The sequence below is a fragment of the Lonchura striata genome, chromosome 3, assembly GCF_046129695.1.
Source record: "Lonchura striata isolate bLonStr1 chromosome 3, bLonStr1.mat, whole genome shotgun sequence".
NCBI classification, from domain to species: domain Eukaryota; kingdom Metazoa; phylum Chordata; class Aves; order Passeriformes; family Estrildidae; genus Lonchura; species Lonchura striata.
In genome coordinates this window covers 111571448-111592768 of record NC_134605.1, presented here as the reverse complement: position 1 = coordinate 111592768, position 21321 = coordinate 111571448, and the positions used below count along the sequence as shown (strand labels likewise).

The window sequence follows — 21321 nt, the reverse complement described above, 5'->3', positions numbered from 1 at the left end:
GACCTTCCTCTCAGACTAGGCATAAGTCTGTTTTTTTATCATCTATTCTCTATTCAGCCAACAACTCAAATTTTTCAAAACCCTCCAGATGAATTTTGTAAACAGTTAATATCCTGTTTCTTGTATAGTCCAGTGGAAGTGTCCCTGCCCATGGCAGGGGGGTGAAATGACATAAACTTTAAATTCCCTTTCAACCCAAATCATTATCATTGTACACATATGCACTGTAAACCACAGAGGGTATTTTCCACAAGTGCTCACACTCTGATCACCTTTTATGTTTTTATTGCAAACATAGGTGCAGAAAATTCTCCCTAGATATTTATGTTATTTGGAACATATTCACTGAAAAAAAATACTCTGCAAAATTGGGATGATGGAGTACGTTGGCTAAACACAACACAGGAGACTGCTGTCAAAATTAACAATCAGAAAAACCATGGGAAAAAATTAAAAACATATATATATATATATATATATATTATTGGGGGTTGGAAATTAGCTTAAATGCCTCTTCCAACCCAAACCACTCTGGTAATCGTGCAAATAAAAATTGTACAAATAAAATTGTACAATTGTACATTACTGCATGAAAGGAACGTGTAGCGTGTTTTCTTAACTGAGTCTGCAAAAGGCCCTCTAAAACCGGGCGTGTGGACAGGCCAGAGGGTGGATGTGACACGGGTGAGGACATGAGGGGGAGGCCACGTTGACTCCATGAGGGTGCCAAAACTTTGGGAACGACGCCGCGGGCAGACTTCAGAGCAAGCAGCGTTCCACAGAGGTGCTTCCCAGGAAGGCGGCCCAGCGGGCAGAGCCCACAAAAAAAGGATATTTCGGGATAAAGTCACTGAAGACACCCGGGGCGCTCCCCTGAGGGAGGCGCGCTGCCTTGCCTGGCCGCTCGGCAGGGGGCGCTCTCCCCGCCCCTCCCTCGCCGGGGCTCCCTCACCCCCCGCACACAGCGGGTGATGCCTCCGCGCCACCGCCTCCACCTCCTGCTCTTCCTCCGCACCCTCCACGGCTCCGCCTTCGGCATGGGCGACTGGGCCTCCCGCCTGCCGCAGGCTGGCGAAGCGCTGCCCGGCAGGACCCAGCGCATGGCGGTGCCAGGTAAGTGCGAGCTCCCTTTCCTTCCTCTCCTCGCCCTCCTTCCCCGCTCCCGCCGCCTCAGCCGCGCGCCCCGTCCCCGCTCTCCCGCGCGCGCATGCGCGGTGCCCTGGCGGCGGCGGCGGGGCCGACGCGGCGCGTGCGCGCTGAGGGGCGGGGCGGGGCCGTGGGGAGGAACATGGCGGCGGCGGGCCGTGCGTGCCGTGAGGGGGGGACGGGGACAGCGGGGTGAATGTGCCTTGGGAAGGGGTTTGTGGCGAGGTTCGCTGGCGCAGTGATGTTTCTTGTGTGCCGTAAGAATAGGAGTGGACGGGTTGTTGGAGCAGCTAGCGAGCGCGGCTCCTGTTGGCCCAGAGGAGCTGTGGCTGTCCCGTCACTGGAAGTGTCCAAGGCCAGGTTGGACGGAGCTTGGAGCCACCTGGGATAGTGGAAGGTGTCTTTGCCTGTGGCAGAGGGATGGAACTGGGTGAGGTTTTAAGATGCCTTTCCACCCAAAACTATCCTGTGATTGTTTTCAATAATTGCTCTTAGCTATCTACGAATTTTCTCTTTTGTTTTTTTACTGAAGCCAGTAACAGGGTTTTAAGCAGATTCCCTTAGCCCTGACTGTTTTTGTTAAATAGTAATACTTAAAAATAAAACCATGACGTGCTGTGTATCTTCTGTGGGTGCTCTAAGAAGAAATCCTTCCCTGTGAGGGTGGTGAGGCCCTGGCAGTGATTTCCCAGAGGAGCTGTGGCTGCCCCTGGATCCCTGGAAGTGTCCAAGGCCAGGTTGGAGCAGAGTTTGGAGCAACCTGGGGTAGTGTGAAGTGTCCCTGCTCATAGCAGGGGTTGGAATGAGATGAGCTTTAAGGTCCTTTCCAACCCAAATAATTTTGTGATTCTGTTTGCAAAGTGCTTTTGAGTTCTTAATAATTCTTCCTATTATTTTTCTCCTTTGAGTAGATGTGTGCTGTCAGGTAAGCAAACTAGCAACCCAGAATTAATTAATTTACTTTCTGACAGTCCTCCGAGCAACTGCAGGTGTTCCAAGATGACTGTCAGTGCTGTTCAGGAGGAATTTTAGTGGCACTGAAGTGCTCTAACACATGTATTAGATAGTTTACATATGAGGTATTTATTGAACAAGGTGTTATTTATATGTATCTTTGCTGCAGGCTCTATGGACCCTAACAAAGTATGAGAACTTCAGCTTAAAATAAATACTTAAACACCTTAAGTGCATAAGTGCTGGTGAAAGAATTATAAATGCATGATGGCATAAGCCCAGTGGTCAAGAGGATAATAAAACCTTGCATGTTATAGATACTTAGTAAAAAGCTGAAGGTAGTGGTGAAATTAAAGATAGCAGGAAGAACATTGTTTCTGCTGTAGAGAAAGTGGACTCGGGGTGAAGAGGTGGCGTTTGTGCAAATCCAGCAGTGAACTCCAGAGATGATATCAGGGGTACCAGAGATGGCCCCAACAGCAGCACATTGCCTGGATTGAAGTGGCAGCTTCGTGTTGGTAGTTGAGAAAACCCAAGACACACCAAGCTCATTTTCTTCTGAGTAACTGCATGGGTAGAATAATTTTGGTCTGCTGTAGAAAAAGCATCCTCATAAGAGCAAATACAATTTTTAAAAATGTTTTTCTGTGGCTAAACGTGGTATTATGTATGTAATAACAGCATGGTCCCCCAGTGAACTGTCAATGTTAAAATCAGATGTAAATTGCTCAGAAAAGAATGGCAATTAAAATTTAAGCTGATGATCAACTCAAGGCTGATTGACCTTGCAGACCCTTGCTGTGTTATAAGGTCTTTTGTCAGTTGGGAACCAGAACTGGACCTGGTATTCCAGGTGAGTTCTTACCAGTACAGCACAGAAGAGAGGGATTTTTCTTTTCTCTGCAGTCCAGAGTCACAGTTTGCTTTCTCTGTGAGCACATTTAACCTGGCATCCAGCAGAACCACAGCTCCTTCCCAGCAGCTCTGAGATCATCTTGCTCTTGTTGTTGACCTCTCTGAGGTTTCTGTTGGTGTAGACCTGGAATTGTTCCAGGTCTCCTCAGATAAACCTCTGCTGTTTGCTGTGTCTGCTCTCGCTGTGTGTTTAACGCTGCCCTCAGATCTGCTGAGCGTGTTTTCTGTCACATCACTCATTTTGCTGTTTCAGCTACGGAATGATTCTGGCCCCAGCATCAGCCCCTGGAGTCACCTGCTGCCCACCAGACATGAAGGTATCGATCCCTGCCTTTGGAGGCTGCTGCTCCTGCCCATTTTTGACATGCAGGCTGTTCCTCCAGCCAGGAATTTGTCAGATTCCATAGAAAGTGCTGGGAGAGGGTGTCAGAACCCTGCTGAAGTCAACATGGGCTACAGCCACTGCTCTGCTTTGCTCTGCAGAGCCATCATTTCAGCCTACAAGGGCAGCTCAGCTGGACAAGCATGATTTGCCTTTGGTAAATGTGTTGGTTATTCCTGATTAATTTCTTCTTCCCTGATTGGAAATAATTTCGAAGAGGGCATTCTCCATGATATCTTCTGGGACTGAGCTGAAACCGAGCATGCTATACCCTCTCAGTAATGTTTTTCCCTTTCTTAAAAGCAATTGTTACTGTAGCCCAGTTATCATCAGAGGTCCCCAATCATTATTTCTGATCCGTGACAATGTTCTGATGGCTGCACCAGCAAATTTGGCCTCCCAGCTCTGGAAAAACTCCACAAGGCTCCTTGGATTTAAACACATTTAGCTTCTTTAAGTAGCCATAACCCATTTTTCCTCATGTTGTTTGGTGCTTTTCTTTCTGACTGTACCAGCCTGGAGAGGTCTTGGAGCACTTGTTGTTTCTGGAGATTTGTGCAAAAGAGGTTTTGAGTACTTCAGTCTTCTGTATACACTTCTAGGCTGTCTCCTGTATGCATCAATGCACTTTGATTTTTTTCTGAGCTTCTTTTCACTCCTTAATTTTTGTGGATTCATTTCTTATTGCCATTTGTGTCCCCAGCTAGGCCGAACTCCAGCTTTGTCCTTGCTGATTTTGTGCCTAAATGCTGAGGTCGTGCTTTTCTTTGCCTCCTTTGTTTTTGGTCTCTGCATTTTAATCCATTAAGCAGCTCTGTGTTTCTGATTCAATTCCCACTTTTTCTATGTGATGTTTTGTTCCTTAACTCTCCTAGAAAGTTTTTTTTTCCAAATTCATACTACCTTGAAGAGCCTTTTTCTCCCTCTGGCAACCTTCCAGGGGCTTCTACCTCTCAGGGGCTGCAGCTCCTCCAAAGGGACAGTGGAGGGACAGCTCCAATCGCTGCTCTGTGACCAGGGCCCAGGGAGCAGCTGGGGCTGTGCCAGGTTTAGGTTGGATATCAGGGAAGGGTTCTTCCCCTAGAGGGTGTCAGGCACTGGAACAGCTCCCCAGGGAATGGTGACAATCCCAAGGCTGTCAGAGCTCCAGGAGCTCTCAGGGTGCACAGGGTGGGATTGTTGGAGTGTCCTGGGCGGGGTCAGGAGTTTGACTCAATTATCCGCGTGGGTCCTTTCCAGCTCAGGAGATTCTGTGATTCCATGATAATTCCCTATGTAAGACAGAGTTCTGCAAGTAGAAAATGCTAACTGTGTACCTTTCCAGCCTTCCTTTGGATCCCCATCTCCAGTCTTCTGGTTACTGACAGGATTTCCCTCTGGAGCCCTGTGCTCTCAAGGAGTTGTGTTTCTTTAGACTGCAGCTCCCATCCAGTTTTTCTGTGCTAGGAAGGCTTATTCTTACATCCTGCATAACCTGTTCTGATCCGTGCTCCGGCTGTGTGTGCTGTGCCAGGTCTGATGGTTGTCACGTCAGAGGTCTGTGACCACAGCTGGACATCCAGGTGAGCCAAGCTCTGCCTTAGGGTGCAGAGTTCTGCCAGAGCTTTCTGGACCTGCAGTGTCCATCCTCTTCACCTTCAGTTGTGTTAGCAGCCTTTTACTTTCCTAGCTGAAGAGCTGCAGAACATTTAGCTCCTTGTGTCTTGGAGATCCCATTGATTTCCTGCTCCTCATCCTGATGGGCTAAATCCTGATGGGATAAAACATCCTTGGAGCTCCTTCCTTGTGCTGCAGCAACTGTGTCTGCCACAGCAGAGCTCCCAAAAGTGAGGCTGCTGCCACTGCTGAGATCTCTTGGAGGAGCACCAGGCTCTTCCCAGAGTTATCTGGAGGGAGACTCAAATTCCAGAGACGTTAGTGCACATTGAGGAGCCAAGAAAATCATGCAGTTAGACCTGGATAAACTGCTCTGCGTTAGCTGAAAGGAGTACAGACATTGGCAAACTTCACTTACTTTTTTTGTAAGCAAGTTGAGTTTATCAGGTTTTGTACAAATTTCATAATCTGGGAATTAAAGTTTGTTATGCACTTTTCTTTCCTTGCAATAGAGCATCTGCATTCATTTTTAAAATTACTTCTTTCATATCCTTGTATAATGGTGCAATAAGATGTAGTTCTTTACAGTAAAAACACACATTATTTACTGCTTCTACCTTTCCAGTATAACTCTACTTTCCAGAGTTAATTTTATTTTGATTGCTGCTGAAACATTGCTGTGTTTTCTGAGTATATGAGGATATATTGCTTACACTATTTAATGAACTATTTTATTTTATAACAGTGGTAGGAGCAGTAGTCAAAGAGCCCTATGAATTTAGATGTTGAGTAACATATATATATATATATATATATATATATATATATATATATATATATACATATACACACACACACACACACACACACACACACACATAGAGTTTTTTCCCTGCTAGATATCCTGAGGTAGCAATGTGTAATAAATTAAAAGAATGGTTTTACTACTGTTCCCAATGAGCAGTGTCAGGATATCTTCATACAAATCTGTAGTGATTTGACTTTTTTGAGGCAGAGAAAGTCCAGCTCATGGGTAGAGAGCCTTAGGATTGTTTAAATCCATTAGGCTTTTCAGCTTTATAGCTAAAGATTAATAGAGCAGTAATTACAAATGTGAAGGAGGTCATGGTGAATTTTAGTCTGACCTTCTGTGTAAAAAAAAAAAGCACAGCATTGCCATGAATTAATTCTTGCTTGAATCAGATCATGCTCTTTAAAGAAAACATTGATTAGAAATGTCATTTGACAGAGAATCCACATGCTCTCCCTGTTAGTCTTTTTTTACCATTGTTAACACACTGAACAGAAATTATTGTGGTCAAACCAATGGCTTGTGGTCTAGTACCTCCGTTTGTCTCACCACCATGCTCCCCATGAAATTCAAAATAAGGAATAAAATTAAAAATATTCATGTTTATTTCCTTTACTGGTTAAAAGAATTTGTAATAATGAGCAAATGCTATTTTTTTCAGACAAGAATTCAGTATCACTGTATTTTAGGTCTAAAATAAAGATTCCTGAGATCATACCTCAGGACAAAACCTCAAAATAAAGTTCATCTTAAGGTTTAGGAGGATTTGTTTCTTCCATCACTTTGTTTATGTGGTACAATTCTTTATAATGAATTAATTAGTTGTCCATTTTAATTGAGATTGTATGAAATATGGGCCAAAAAATGTGAGACTTGATTTCCATTGCAGTTCAGTGGAGTGTGTTGAGTAACAATGTCATATGTAGTTTAGCATTTTCCTAATTGCAATTTACCTTTCTAACTCTAAAAGAGTTAATTACTTATTTCTTCATTCTGGAGACAGTCTTTCCCTCAAACATACTCAAGCCATCAATTTCCATAAATTATTAAATTTCATTACAATTTTGTTGTGTATGCCAAGACTGAAAGCGGAATGCACAGCAGAGAAACGCCTCACCCCAGTGATTGTTCATTATCCGAAAAGACTTCTCAAATTTGTGGTTACAACTTCTTTACAGGTACATCCAGGATGAATTTCCTCAGAAATCCTGCCTATCATGGCTTTTTTTACTTCTCTATTTTTTTTTGTGCGCTTTGTCAGGTAATTATATTCACACCCTAAACACCTAATTTTCAAGCCAACTGTACAGCTGTAAATATTATGCTGTCATTGGAAAAACAGGAATTACTTTTAACCCTCCCGTTGCATTTTACATTTTGGAAGGTGCTGCAAGGAGTAGCAAAGATTTAAGTCAATATAAATATTTTTTTTTTTTTTTTGCTGTTGTTTGCATGTACTTTTTTGCTCTTGGCAGCTGGAAAACAACAACCCAGAGGAAGTGAACAAGCACAGAGGATGCTGGAGAGATGGAAAGCATACAGGAAATATATTTACAGAGCTGCACATCCAGCTGCCAAATGCTTCTTTTGAGGTGGAATAACCTTGATGGAATCACCCTGTGCTTTACTTATCACCTCTCACTACATCCCAAGAGAAAGGGGTGGCATCGTTCATCACTGAACCCCTCAAAAAATACAACAAAAAAGTGGTAAAAAAATAGGTCTGTTGTTTGAGTCCCTGGAGTTGCTGGAGCTCTGCTTAGCATGCGGCTCACAGCCTGGGGGTGCGGAGGAAGCGCTCCCGGGGCTTCTCCTGGCAACAGCCCGGGTTGCTGGGAGACAGCAGCGCCTAAATGGGGAGAAACTTCACCCAACTGGCAGCCTCGTGCATCCAAATGAGGCTTGGTGGAGGCTTCTCGTGCTGATGCTGTAATTTCCCTCTCCGAAATGAAAAAGGAATCCAGAGGATCTTTACCTAGAGGGCTGTGTGTGGATGCTGCTCTGAGGGATCATTCGGGGTTGTGTAATAAAAGGGGATAATTATTCCTGGGTGAAGGTAGTTGTGGTACGCAGGGTTCAGGAGCTTCTCCTTGCTGCTGTTTTGAAAAGAGGTGTAAATGTCTGAATTTGCCAGATTTGGGGTGTTAAACCTATCAGTTACGAGAGTTAAACACAAGGTTGTATTTACTCAGGTCATTTTTCCTGACTAGGGAATATTTTCTCTGATTTTGTCTTGGTCCTGGGATACATTTGGCTGATGGTGTCCATTTATCTTTAGTGCAGGGATGACACCACTACACATTTAGGCAACGTTGTGCCCTGGATCCCACATGTTCCTCCATAATTAAGTGAATGAATACCCCAGGCACAGACATGGAATTAAGTTTCCCACTGCTTCTGTTTCCACAGCAGGTCAGAGAGTGTGGGGCAAGCTCTACATTGCAGCAGGAATAGAGTGGGACAGAGCATGGGCAGGGGCTGGGTGGTGCTGCAGCAATACCCAGAGTTTGGCTGTCACAGGTAGAACAGGCACTGGTGGGTTTGGTTCATCAAATTAGGGAAACAAGGTTTAAATCAGGGAAATAGTGTCCCAAATACTGTTTTTTTCCACTGGCTGCAGGAGGGTCTGGTGACCAGTGCAGAGTCCAGTGACCAGCTCCCATGGAGATGTCTGTGTGATAATCAACCACAGACAGAGCCCTGGCTTTGCTGTATTAATGACCTGTCCATGTAGCTGATATTCAATGTAAAGCCTTTAATTTTTTAAAAATTTATTTATTGCCCAGAGTCAAAAGCTGTATTTTTATTGAACTCTCTCCACCAAATACCAGTTCACAGAATCAAAGTTTTTTCCTTCACTTTCTTTAATTTTCCTGGTTCATGCTCGTATGCAATATTGCTAAGAATGAAGGAAGGAATTTCCAAAGTCAGGTTATCCAAATGAGACTGAAGTGGTTTACACATGGAACTGCAGAGATGTAGCATCTTTAGTTCCTTCAGAATATACAAGGAGTAAATAATAAAACTCCTTACTTTAATTGATTTGAGAGAAGTGCAGGATAGCCCTTAAGGCAGATTTAAGGTAGTTTGAATATTTCAGATACTAATTCCTGTGTCTCAGTCCTTCTCTGTTTCTTTGATATACAGTACTTCCTTTTGAATTTTTTCAGCTTTGAAAGCTCCTCTGGTTTAATTAATGTCTTCCTGTCAAATTTATACCTTCAAATTACAGTGGTGTACATTGCCTTAACTTCAGGTTTATGTACTTTTTATTGAATTTATTTTTACTTTGCAATAATTGAATTATTTGGCTTGTAATTTATTGTGTGATAGGCATTGCTTTATCCTTCCATGCTTATCTTTTAATTATTATGTATGGAATTTCTGTGATATGGATACATTTGATTATTGCACTTATTTTGTTGCAAAGTTTTATGATCCATATGAAACTTGCATTTAAATTTCCAGTACAATTAAGATAATGCACATAAATAAGCCCTTAGTACAAATCAGATGAAAACTTGTGCAGTAAAACCCATCACAATCCAGGGATGGTTATTGCAGTTTCTTATCTATTGCTCGTAGTTAATTCCTGTTGCATATAATGCAAAATTGGAATTAGTGGAGATTGCTTGGGTCTTTATTTTGAAGAGAAGATCTTATTTTCTGTTGAGAAATGTGGCCAGAAATGTATTTTTACTCTAGTTTGGGCTTGAGCGCTCAGGAATTTGACTTTCTAGGAGCCTCCAGAGATGCTTTAAGGAATGCCCACGTTTCAGGAATGGTTGAGAAACAGAACTCCAGCAGAAACTAATTTTTTTAGTGTCTTCAATGTGAGACAGAAATCCCTGATCTTGAGGATATTTGTTTAGGTTTGAGGACTTTGGGGGTAGAGATTTGGTGCCTGAGCCTCTGGCTCAAAACTTTGAGGAACTCATTGAAGAATGAGAAGTGTTGTGCAAGGGACAGGCAGTGGAAGTGTCCATCACTGTTTACAGGCTCAGAAATGTACTTTTGGTTCATCAAACATTCAACTCCTGAAAATTTCATCCCAGAACTTCTAAAGTAGGAGCAGGAATTGAGGGAGTCTGGCACTGATGACCTAAAAGGCTGAGGGAGGAGAAGGATGACTCCAGGCAGCCCTCGGTGGGACTGGCAGGGACTGGTACCTGTGTATGGCAGAATGGGATCACAGGATGATCCAGGTTGGAAGGGACTTCAGATCACTGGGATCTGGATCAGTAGATTGGCAGCTGATCTTCTCCTCTTGGAGAGAAAATGTCTGTAATCATCTCCTCCCAAATGTTGAGTTTACATTTTAAAAAATAGCAGAATTCCAAATTAGGGAATCAGTGGCTGATTTAGCAAACTGCAGTAAGATTTCAGCTAAGGCCATCAGAATCAAAATAACTGCACCAGAGATAACATGACAATATATAGGGTCTATGTGGACTACTTATATTGCTTCTTCCTTTTGTTTATGTTCTTCCTTAGGGATTTTCCTTCTTACCTAAACAGGGATATGTAAACCTCCTTCTGCACTTACTGAGCTTGTCCTGGGGAGCAGAGATAAAATCTCATCTTGAAGAGGTTGCACTCAGACAACTTCTAGTAAAATAGAAGAATAATAATGCTTCATTTCAGTAGGACGTTGAGTGACAATTTCTCGAGTTACCACTCAGAAAGGGAACAGGAAAGGGAAGAAATGAGCAGGCAAACCAAATATGGAGGGTAGATTCTTAGGCAGAATGTCCTGGTGTGTTCTAAAATGTCTTTATATGAAGAAGATAAATGCTCATAAGATGACCTAGAAACAAGTTTAGTGTTGGTTCTTAAGATGTTAATTTCAGAAAGTCAGAACTTAGAAAACACCCTTTTAAAAAATATTTTAGGATGTTCTGACCCTCCACTTTGTTAGCATTTCTCATAAATCCACCCATAAATGGGTATAACTGCCCTGGAGTCCAGCTGTATCCTCTGGAATGAAGCAGCAGGACCAACAGCCCATCTGTTTGCCACATTCATTTCTGAAGTTCTGCTTCTGAAAGGTGTCTTCTCATGTTGTTGGCAGGAATTGAACACAATTCCTGTTTAAAACCTGAGTTTTGAGCACTGAAAGGATTTTGGGGTAGGACCTCACACCTCTTACCTTTCTGTTGAGTGGTTTTAATGCATTTGTTCTCTTACAGGTTATCTACACTTCTTGCTATTTCATGTAACCTGGTCCCTTGTGTCATTCTTAGCCATCAAATTACTTTTCAAATGACCTGAAAGACGCTGTCTTTTACTGGAGGAGGATCTCATCTCACTCAGGAAAAGCTGGATGCAGCCTAACGCTGCATTCCAGGGTGGGAATTGCAGATTGTTTCTGTGACTGTGAATGTGCCTCTGGCTGGGGATGAGGAGATGATTCAAATCATCCTTAAATCCTTGGAGAGATCCTGGCTCTGCCTTTTCCCTGGTCAACCAGTACATTCCTCTGAAATTCCTGAATTTGGTAGCATTCCCAGCTGACAGGTGGGCACAACATTAAGTTTTGGATGTTGGGCTGTGCCTGGGCTGGTGACACGAGTCCAGAAGAGCCATCAGCAGGATTTAAGTGTCCCTCCATCCAGTCCTTGGTGGTGTGGAATTGCAGACACCCACACTCACCCTTTTGCAGTAACTCATTTCTCCTTAAGTCCTTGTTTAAGGAGTCATCTGTGTGTTAAACATTCACACACCAATTTAAACCTAATCAGTGTTTGATTTAGTTTACAATAAATAAAAGCAAACTTTTTGAATGAGAGACAAAATTATCGCCAAATGTGTATTTTATCCTTTTGAATACCTGTGCACAGATGTTCCCAGGTGCCCCTGTTGTGAAAGCATTAAGTATAATGGAAATGAAAATAAGGAAAACCCATCACTGTCTGGGCCGATGGCTGGGTGAAGATGAGGAATTCTGTGATACTGCTCTCTGTAGAACCATTTAAAATATTAATTAGTGAAAATTCAGTTACTGAACACAAAGCACTTTGTACCTGAATTTTATAATAAATCTCTTTGTTACTGCAAAACAAAGAATATATTCTTATTCCTCATACCTGGAATTATGACAGCCTAACTGGACCAAATTTTAGATGAATTATCTTAGTTATTTGATAGCCTCCATTTTCATAATAATTGAAGATATTTGAAGATTTCTAGCCACAAGTCTATTTTCACTCCACATAAGTTAACTGTAAGTGGATTTTATTAAGAATAACTATTTATACCTCAAGTTCCATGCATTTATTGTTTGTGTTGCACACTGCAATCACTTTTTAAATGCCACTCAGCCCTACCTGTAACTGTTTTTCTTCTGAGAACTAAAAGGAGATAATAAACAATGGTACCAATGGGATTTAAAAATCTGTGTTTCACTTTATATTGGAAGTGTTATGGGTGGTACAGGATGGAGAGAATGGGAAAATATTTAAATCTAGGAATGCAGATTCTGTTGGCTATACTCTGGAAACGATGTGGTCCAAAAGAAACCGAAGAAGAACACATTTAATGGAGATTGACCCATGGATTTGGAATTTCGAATTGGGGTGGAATGCCAGCACATGATGAGCAGTTGAAGGATAATCCCACAGTGATTTTAGGGAGCTGTTGACAGCTTCCCATAGAGTTTGGTCTTGTCATTTATTTGCCTTGCAAAGCTGGAGGACTCCACCCCACAGTGTGGCAGTGGCAGCCCTAAACCCACTGGGCTCGTGGATCCACTGGTTTGATTTTCACCTGGATTCAGCTGGAACTGGCCATTCCTGGGGCTAATGTGTTCCATGGCACGGGAAGGACCACAGTCAGGCATACATGATGCTGTCAAAATGACAAATGGTAAGTGCAGGTAGTAGTGGGGCAGCTGCCAGGTGGACACAGCCCATCCTGGACCAGAATCAACTGGGGATGTGCAAAATTGTACAAAACAAGCTGCCAAAGGTGGTCACTATATTGACTGATCTTGGGAATCTGCAGAACCCAAGGCCATTGCAGATCTAGTCCTTCATGTTCCATTTTTTATGCGTTTCTAGGTCTTTATTCTTGTGTTTTTGTATTTTTTTTTTAATTTTATTTGGTTAATTCTTGAAATGTCGACTTCAGCTTTCACTGTCTTCCCTTGCCTCTGCTGGGTGGCTGCAATATTCCTTCTTTTTTTCCTTCTCTCAGTATTCCTTCTCATTTTATTTGTCTCTGTGTAACAGCTACAGTCACTCACTTACATGTTTTTAGAGCTTCCCCAGTGTTTGGCTGTTTAATAATAAAACTCAGAAAAGTGGAGAGTCAATAAGAAATTCTTTGTCATCATCTCTGTATGAACAGCCCAGGTAAAAGGAGCCTTTTTCCTGTCACATGATGCACTTTTACCCTTCAATAATAAATCAGCAAAGCAGCTGGCTCCAAAATTAGACTCCTAAAATCCTCTGGCTTGTCCTCAGAGGCTTTGGCTTCACTTATCTCTAATGGAAATGCCCACAATGATAACCAGGAGTGTGATAGCAGAAAGACTGATAGAGTTAGCTCTGATACACCAGATACTCCAACGTGTTTATTTTTAAAATAAAATATTTTGGAGGCTATCACACCCAGACTGACCTTGTGTCATGTGGTCAGGATAAAGCCTTACACAGCTTTCATTGGTCCATGACACTGAGGTTTCCAGCAAGGAAGAGAAAAAGGGAAATAAAAGCTATACCTGATGTTTGAAAGTAACATTTTAGGATTGTATTCCAAATAGAACAGTTTAAATGAACGAGTTACTTCTTCTATTCTGAAGTTTTCCACCTGGGAGGTGGGAAATCATTCCCGCTCCACAGGTGCACAGGGACAGGTGTTCAGGTGTACCACACTGGGGAAGCACAGAGGCATTTGTGAGAGATGGGAAAATACATGGATAAAAGGGAATGTGATGACATCAGGAGGCTTTCACTGGGAGAATTCTGAATTAACAAATTAAGGTAAAATGCATAAAAGATCACAGAATCATTAAGGTTGGAAAAGAGCTCTGGGATCATCAAGTCCAAGATGAAAAAAAAAATTGAAATGAATGATGACCAAAGTAGAGATCAATATTATTTTTTTTTTTCCTAATACTTCAAAGAACAACCAGTGATAACTAAGATACTGCAAAAGGATAAATTCAGGGATTTTTCTCTGAGCATGGGGATATAGATGGAGTTGAAGGACAGAGCTTCATGTGGTTCTGTAATGGTAAACATCAAAGGTGGTAAAATTTGAACTGGAGATGGATAGGAAAATACTTGGTGTGATGAGCAATTTGACTCTTTCCATATTTTGTGCATTGGAAGAGAATAACATAAAATAAACATCAGTAGGACCTCTGGAGAGAGGAAAATGCCCAGGAGAAACTTGTGAGGGTGGAAAAGCACTTTATGGAGCCACTAATACAGAACCTGGTGTCAGGTCAAGTTATCTGGAAGCTGAGTACTGGATTATTGCAGCCTTCTAAGGAAAAATCCATAGATTTTGTGCAGGAAGGAGAGGAAAGGGCTGACTTGAGACCTGTGGGAGACAACAAGAAGAAGAGCAAACTGGAGAACCTGAGGAGGGAACATGGTGAAAACCAGGCAGAAAACGTGAAAAAAGGGCCCAAAACAAGGTGTGGAGAAAGTTTTTGTCCTGTCTGGAGGTTACTGAACGCTCAGTTCATTGGGCTGGAAACTTCTTTATGTGAAGGAGGAGAAGTGAAGGAGGAGAAATGAGTTCCATTGAGAGATATCAACACCTTGGCCTGGAGGATGCATCTTGGAAGGTGTCACAGAGGGAACTGGGAGCAATTCCAGAGGACTGGTGCAGTTGGAGTCCTTAAGAGGAGAGAGGGAATTAGGAGAGCTGCAGTAAACTACACCTTGGACAAAAGGTTCCTCCACATGAGATCCACTCTTGTTTGGTCCACTGCCTTTGGAGAACTATTTTGAGGGATAAAATAAGGCTTTTTATCCTATTAGCAAATTCTTTTCGGGAAAATATTTGGCTGCTCAGGAATATATTTGTTTTTACTGCCTTAACTTTCACTAAGAGTTATGAAGGAATAGTTAAAAGAGTTCATCTCTATTGGAATTTTATATATATTTTTAGTATTTCTGAAGTCCCCTGTTGTCAATACATACATTTTTTGAAGGAAAACTAATTAAAAGCCGAGCATTTAATAGTGACTGCTGCAGTGATGTAGCCTTTCAGAGTTAATTCCACTGTCAATAATTTCCATGAGATCTTTTTGTTCCCTTTTTGATGCCTGATGGTCTTTCAGTAAGGCAAAGCAACACATCAGAGTTTGCTGTCAAGTGCACAATGAAAAGAAATAGAAAGATTATACATAGTTTTTTTCCCAAGTTGGCCCTGTCATGAGGATGCAAGGTGCAAATGGAAATGAGACGGTGTGCAATATTTTGATGCAAAAATGTGATTTTAAAGTTAATGGTATTTCTTCTGGAGTTTGGAGGCTACTGGGAAAAACTGATGGGTCTGTTACAGTCATTGCAAACAAGATAAGGGGATCTTTGGGTAGATGTCTGACGTCTGAAGGGCAGATAATTAACCTGTTTTTTTTAAAAAAAAAAAAAAAAATAGATAAGGTCACCCAATCTCTGACAGAACAGAACCTTTAGAAACAGAGAGGATATTGGGAAGGAATTGTTCCCTGTGGTGAGGATGGTGAGGCCCTGGCACAGGTTCCCAGAGAAGCTGTGGCTGCCCCTGGATCCCTGGAAGTCTAAGACCAGGTTGGATGGGACTTGGAGCAACCTGGGATGGTGGAAGGTGTCCCTGCCCATGACAGGGTGTGGAACAGGATGGTCTTTAGTGTCCCTTCCTACCCAAACCATTCTATGATCCTGTGAATTTCTGAAACTCTCTATTGAATAAACTTAGAAAATTAAACGCTTCAGGAAGGTTTTTTTCCCTCAGAATATTCTATTTAGCTCATTAATGTAATGCGTGTATTTTAAAAAGTTGGCATTTTGCCTTGGCAAATAGCTTGAAGATAAAAGAAAGTTTATTCCTGTAATTTTCCTCGCATGAATTCTTGTCATTTAGAATATCTTGAATGAAGTTCCAAATATAATTTTCTATCCTTTAAGTCTTGCAACACATCAGAAAATTTCCCACCAGAGTCGACTGTTAATGCTGAGCCATTTCTGCTCTGAGTGCCACAAGAACTTGAGCTGTTGAATTAACAGATGACATCACTGGATCTACGGATGTGGGGAGATTTTTTGTGTATGAGCTGGGATCCAATTTCTTATTAATTTTCAGCTGATTTTTTAATAATGGTGGAATTGAGAAGAGTGGTTGTTTTCAAGCTGGAGTTCAGATAAAGTTAAAATGTGCATGACTTCTGAGCATGATCTGAATTCAAATCTATACGTCTCCTGCTCCTGGCACCTTCCCATGATTCTGGGGAGGAGAGAATGAAAACACATTATTTTAAGGAGTATTTGGTGCTTATTAAAATTACACATACGCCCGCCTTCCAAAGAGTCTTGATTTACTGCAGGTTGTTCGTGTGTCGTATGCGGACATTTTTAGCGAGCAGATTTCTTATCCCTGCGAGAACAGGGAATGGCTTCCAGTGCTCCACGATCCGGGAGCGCAAACGTTGCATCCATTGTAAAAGGTAGGGAACCATGAAATCTATAAAGCCGATTTGGCAGGAGCAGCGGCTGTTGGTGCCAAGATTTGGTTACTGACCCACAGTTTCCTGTTTGGGAAATCTATTAATTGATTCGCAAAGAGCATCTTTTTGGAAAACAAGGATTCAGACAGGCTGGCACAGGCTGGAGCTCCGCCAAGACTGCTCGGGAAGGTTGCCATGCTGGGAGCGAGCGAGCGAGAGAGCGAGAGAGCGAGCGAGGCGAGGGAAGAAAAAAAGGCAAGACTTGGCACGGCTCAGTCAAATCAGCTTCTTTTGTCTGCTGTCTCGGCTTGAGCTTCGCGAAAGAAAACCGTCCTGGGGTACAGAAAAACTCACAACTTTTTTTTTTTTTTGGTTTTTCAAACTTCCGTCGCTTTTTAAGTCTCTTGGGCTCTTGGGAAGTGGTGGTGACATTAAATGACGTCCAGTTAGCAGTGAGCAGAGAAATAAAAGCTTTGAATGAAGCCTCCAGAATGTCAGTTTGTACATATGGGAAATACGATATTTGGTGATTTTTTTTTTTTTCCCTATGTCTGATTAAATTGTAAGGGAGCCGAGTAACTTGGAAGATTACAGAGGGAATGTGTAAATAAAAAGGAGAATTTTCATTTTTTTGCAGCAAAACAAAAACTTTTCATCGACACTAACACGCTTTAAAACCGAACCTGACCTCCTTCGGAATACGTTCGGAACGGGAATTTCAGCGTTTCTCTCGACAGAAACGAACTTTTAATGGAACCTCCTTAAAGATTTCATCTGACCCAGCAGTGAAGTAAGAGTAGAGAGAAAGTTGTGACTTCAATAGAAAAGTGAGTATGTTCTTAAAGCCACAACGTTTGTTTTTGCTGCTTCGTGCTGTCCTGGCTCCATGTTCCAGCATTTAGGGACAAACCTGAAGACCCAGCAGGACACACCGAAGACACACAGGCTATGCCTGAAGGGCAAAATCAGAGCATGGTTATTCTGTTCCTGCTCTCAAACATTCCCTTCAGTGCATCTTCCTAGAGAGCCTCTGAAATTGCTGAATTTTCTACTTTTAGAAGCAACAAGAGATGGAAAAATATCGTCTGCTGCCAAGTGAGGGATGTTTGAAGATGACACAGTTGGTGGCACTGGATACGGAAACTTCAGCTTGTAGTTACAGGACCTGTTTGCTGCAAACGGTGAAAAAATCTGCTCTTTTCTCAGGAATTAAAAGAAAATGGACCAAAAAAATCAGTGACGGCTGAAGCGTGGACGCTTTACGATTTCAATAAAATGAAGGACCTAAAAGTCCATTGTTTTCTCCAAAGGTGCCTGGTTTTTCAGGGAAAAAGGTATTACCTGCCTTCTGATTTTCTGGGAGCAAATATGATCACACTGCCTATTAGGCCTGGATGTGCTGGGATTATCCTCCTGCTGCTGTGACAATCAGCATTGTTATTTCAGGGAGTAACTGTAAACCGTAGATTTTAATGGATCGCCTTTGCTTGGAGTAAGTATTACCCTGTCCTTAAAAACTGGATTGTTCAGCCTGAGATGTGCAATTCCTGGCATGCTGCACAAGTGCATTTCCCTCATTCTTCCCTGCTGAAGGGAAGAAACAACGTTAATGGGAAGGTTTTTAGCAGGAATGTGCTTGTGTTTTAACTATGGCATTTGGATTATGAGACTGCTAAAATTAACTGGGCTTTTTGATGATGTCAAAAACTTGGGTTACTTAACATTACATTAAATTGGTTTCTTAGCAAGGTCTGTCTGAATTTTTACTACATCAGTGAGCCTTTTGAAAGATGCTGTAGTTAAATACTGGGTAAGATGCTGTTGTGATTAATATTTGGTTCACTGAAACATTTAATAGGGTTTCTTAGGGAGTTTTGAAGAAAAACTTCTATTATTCTGTCTTTCTAAATCCTTAAAAAATACCCTCAGCAGCTCTGTGTGGGAATAGCTATGCCGTGGGGGATTTCAGATGGATCCTGGGTGGAAGGGGAGTGTTTGAAGGAGTTGAGTTCTGCTCTCTGTGTGGTTCTTGTCTGTTGTTCCTGCGCAGGCATTGCCATGGGATGTGCTTGGGGACACGGGGATGTGCTGGGCTGAGTCTGCATCACAACAGTGCCCTAAGTTTGTCTGTCCGTGGGCAATTCTGGAAGGAATTCCCATTATTTCTCAGAAATCCTCTGCAGTCTCAAAGCATTTGCTGTTTTCTTTAGTCATTAAAAACAAAATCGTTACTGTGTGCCCCTATTAAAACTCAGAAAATAACAGAAAACATTTATGGTGCTGCTTCTAAGGAAAATAGTAAATTGACCATTGCATTTCTAAGTGATGCATTAAAATAACCATATTTCTCTTCCAAGTACCTACATAATTTCATAAATTCAGGTTTTAAACATGATCAACATGTGGGTGCTTGCAGTGCATTTATAAAGACAAATATTTGTACAAATATTTCAACATCTGTGGACACTGAAGTTATTTTGAAGTGGTTCCCACAATGCTGGAAACACTGTTTGTCTCTGAAATATCTCGTCAGTACATTTTGGGTTCCTAAATGAGATACACACCACTGCAGGTTTTTTTTTGGCCTACATAATAAAATATTTTTCTTCCTGCTAAACTCTCCGATTCTGAAAGTTCATCTAAGTGTTAATTTTTTGGAAAATATCCCAACTTGGCAATTTAAAACTGAAATCAGAATTGCGAGGTTTAAATGGTTGGAACTTGAACATTGGTTGGATTGCATGCAAATGGAATTTCTGGTGTAATTTGACATGGTTTATTGTATTTATGTACTTTATCAGCTGGACTTTTCTGAATACTTTAATCTGATTATTCATTGCCACCATTAATCTATGATCTTTAATTATTGGATAGGTTTAATAACTTCATAAATTAACAATTTGTGTTAAATTCTTAATGAATCATTAATATCTATTTTAGATTGGATTGTACAGTTCCTTAATGTGGCATATTTCAGTGTGGAGGTGAGGGTTGGTGGCTGGGATTTAACTTAATTTTTGTTATTAAACCACAGATAATATTTCACATTAGAGCATCACGTTTGATACTGTAATGGGCCAATGTCTGATTTCACTTGTGATTAATAGGACATAAACCAAGGCTTACTCTGCTGTTTTAATTAGTGTCAAAGTAGTTTGAGATCAAAATGGGCCTGGAATGGGCTTAGTTTGTGCCTTTTATACTGATATATCAAAGCATTTTAAAAATGAATGCTTACTCTGAACCCCTGTGGTTATTGGACAAGGAAGAGATGAGCAGTTCTCAGTATGACTGTGGATTCTCCCTAAATATGATTGTATGACAACAATACAAATGTTAAAATGCATTTTGTAGAGGTTTTGGGTGTTATTTTGCATTCCTATAGCCATGGGAGATTATCTTGAGATTCTGCATATGGTAGAACTCCATGTGCTGAGGTGTCCTATCTATAACAATATTTTAAAATAAAATTAAAAAGTTATATTTGATATAAATATTTTAAGGCTCCTTCCATTTACCATTTATTCTTTCCCATTAACCCAGAGCAATTGCTTATTTTGTAATCCACCATTCCAAGGTGCTTTATCTTGGCACAGGAGGATTGACTTGGGAGGAATTCCACTTTATTCCGTATAAGCCACAGTCTTTATCCGTACCACAAAAATTTTGAGCAAAGTCAATGTTATTTCATCCATGGTTACTCTTAAAATATCATTTAAGTGAGTTGAGTAACTTTTGTAGTCATTGTGAAGGAATAAACACCTTTAGGAGGTGATTAGGGAGGTTGTCCCATCAGTCTTGTGAGTCATTCTCTTTATTGACCATAAAAAATTGAAAAATAGAAGAAAAAATGGTAAGAATATAACAATATTAATTTGTAGTATTTTTAAGTTATATTGTCATTTATTAATAGATGAGGGGTAGCTCACAGTTGTTCAGGATCTGATTGATTCTGATCATTTTCTTAATGAAATTGTTGTAGAAATAATAGAAACTTGTATTGTTAATAATTATGGGCATCCATGTTTTTCCTATTTTTCTCTATAAATAAGTTATGCCCAGTGTACATCTGTTCCTCTGAGTCACCAGAGCAGTTTTTCCATATTTATTTGATGCTATAGAATTGAAAAAGTTTCTAGAGAGAAATTATAGGTCATGAAAAAAATTCCCATTATTGTCTTTCCTTTACATTTGTTTAATCACCTCTTTTTGCTAAGTTTCCCAGGATCAAGCAGAGTCTTGGTGTTACCTTTTCTCCTCTTTGCTGCTGACCTCTTCAGCCTGTGTCAAATTCTGGTTTGTCTAAAGTTACAACCTCTGTACTACCAAATGCTGGGGTTTGAAACCAGGAAATGCACAGTGTTTGCAGCACTGTTTGCTCTGAGTGCTCTTATCTTGTTAATCAAGAGATTATTAGAGAGAAATCAGGGAATATCCAATCCCTGATCTTCAGCAGGGACACTTTCCACTATCCCAGGTTGCTCCAAGCCCCCTCCAGCCTGGCCTTGGATGATTCCAGGGATGGGACATCCAGCACCTCCCTGGGCAGCTGGTCCATGACTGATGGTTCAGACACTTTCAGATCCATGATTTAGGAATTAATCAGATCCCAAAGAAAGTGTCTCCTTCATACGGACACGACACTTTTGCTGAATGCCAGAGGAATCTGGAATGGTTTAGTTGAATTCACTAAACTACAATGAAAAGATCTTCCATATAAATTAATATTAAAAGGATAAGAGAAGAAGCATAAAAAAAATTATTGTTTTTTCCTCAGCTAAATTGCATCAAAGTGGAAAATTTCTTTGATCGTCTCCTTGGATTATGCATGAAAGAGTTCTGCTTTTTCCCTGACAC

General features: G+C 41.2%; 1 protein-coding gene across 3 annotated transcripts in view; it reads left to right on the top strand.

Moving 5' to 3' along the window:
• Window positions 1-946: 946 nt before the first annotated feature.
• Window positions 947-21321, top strand: part of MSRA (methionine sulfoxide reductase A) — a 227942-nt gene continuing 207567 nt past the window's right edge. Inside the window, exons 1-2 of one of the 3 annotated variants that reach the window (XM_031504481.2) lie at window positions 16243-16802; window positions 17102-17956. Coding sequence is in view for 1 of the 3 variants with exons in the window: in XM_031504479.2 (XP_031360339.1) it covers window positions 972-1113 (142 nt within the window). In the remaining 2 variants the exon portion in view is untranslated. Of the gene's footprint in view, window positions 1114-16242; window positions 17957-21321 lie in introns of those variants that run through there. The other 2 variants (XM_031504479.2, XM_031504482.2) reach the window with 2 other exon arrangements.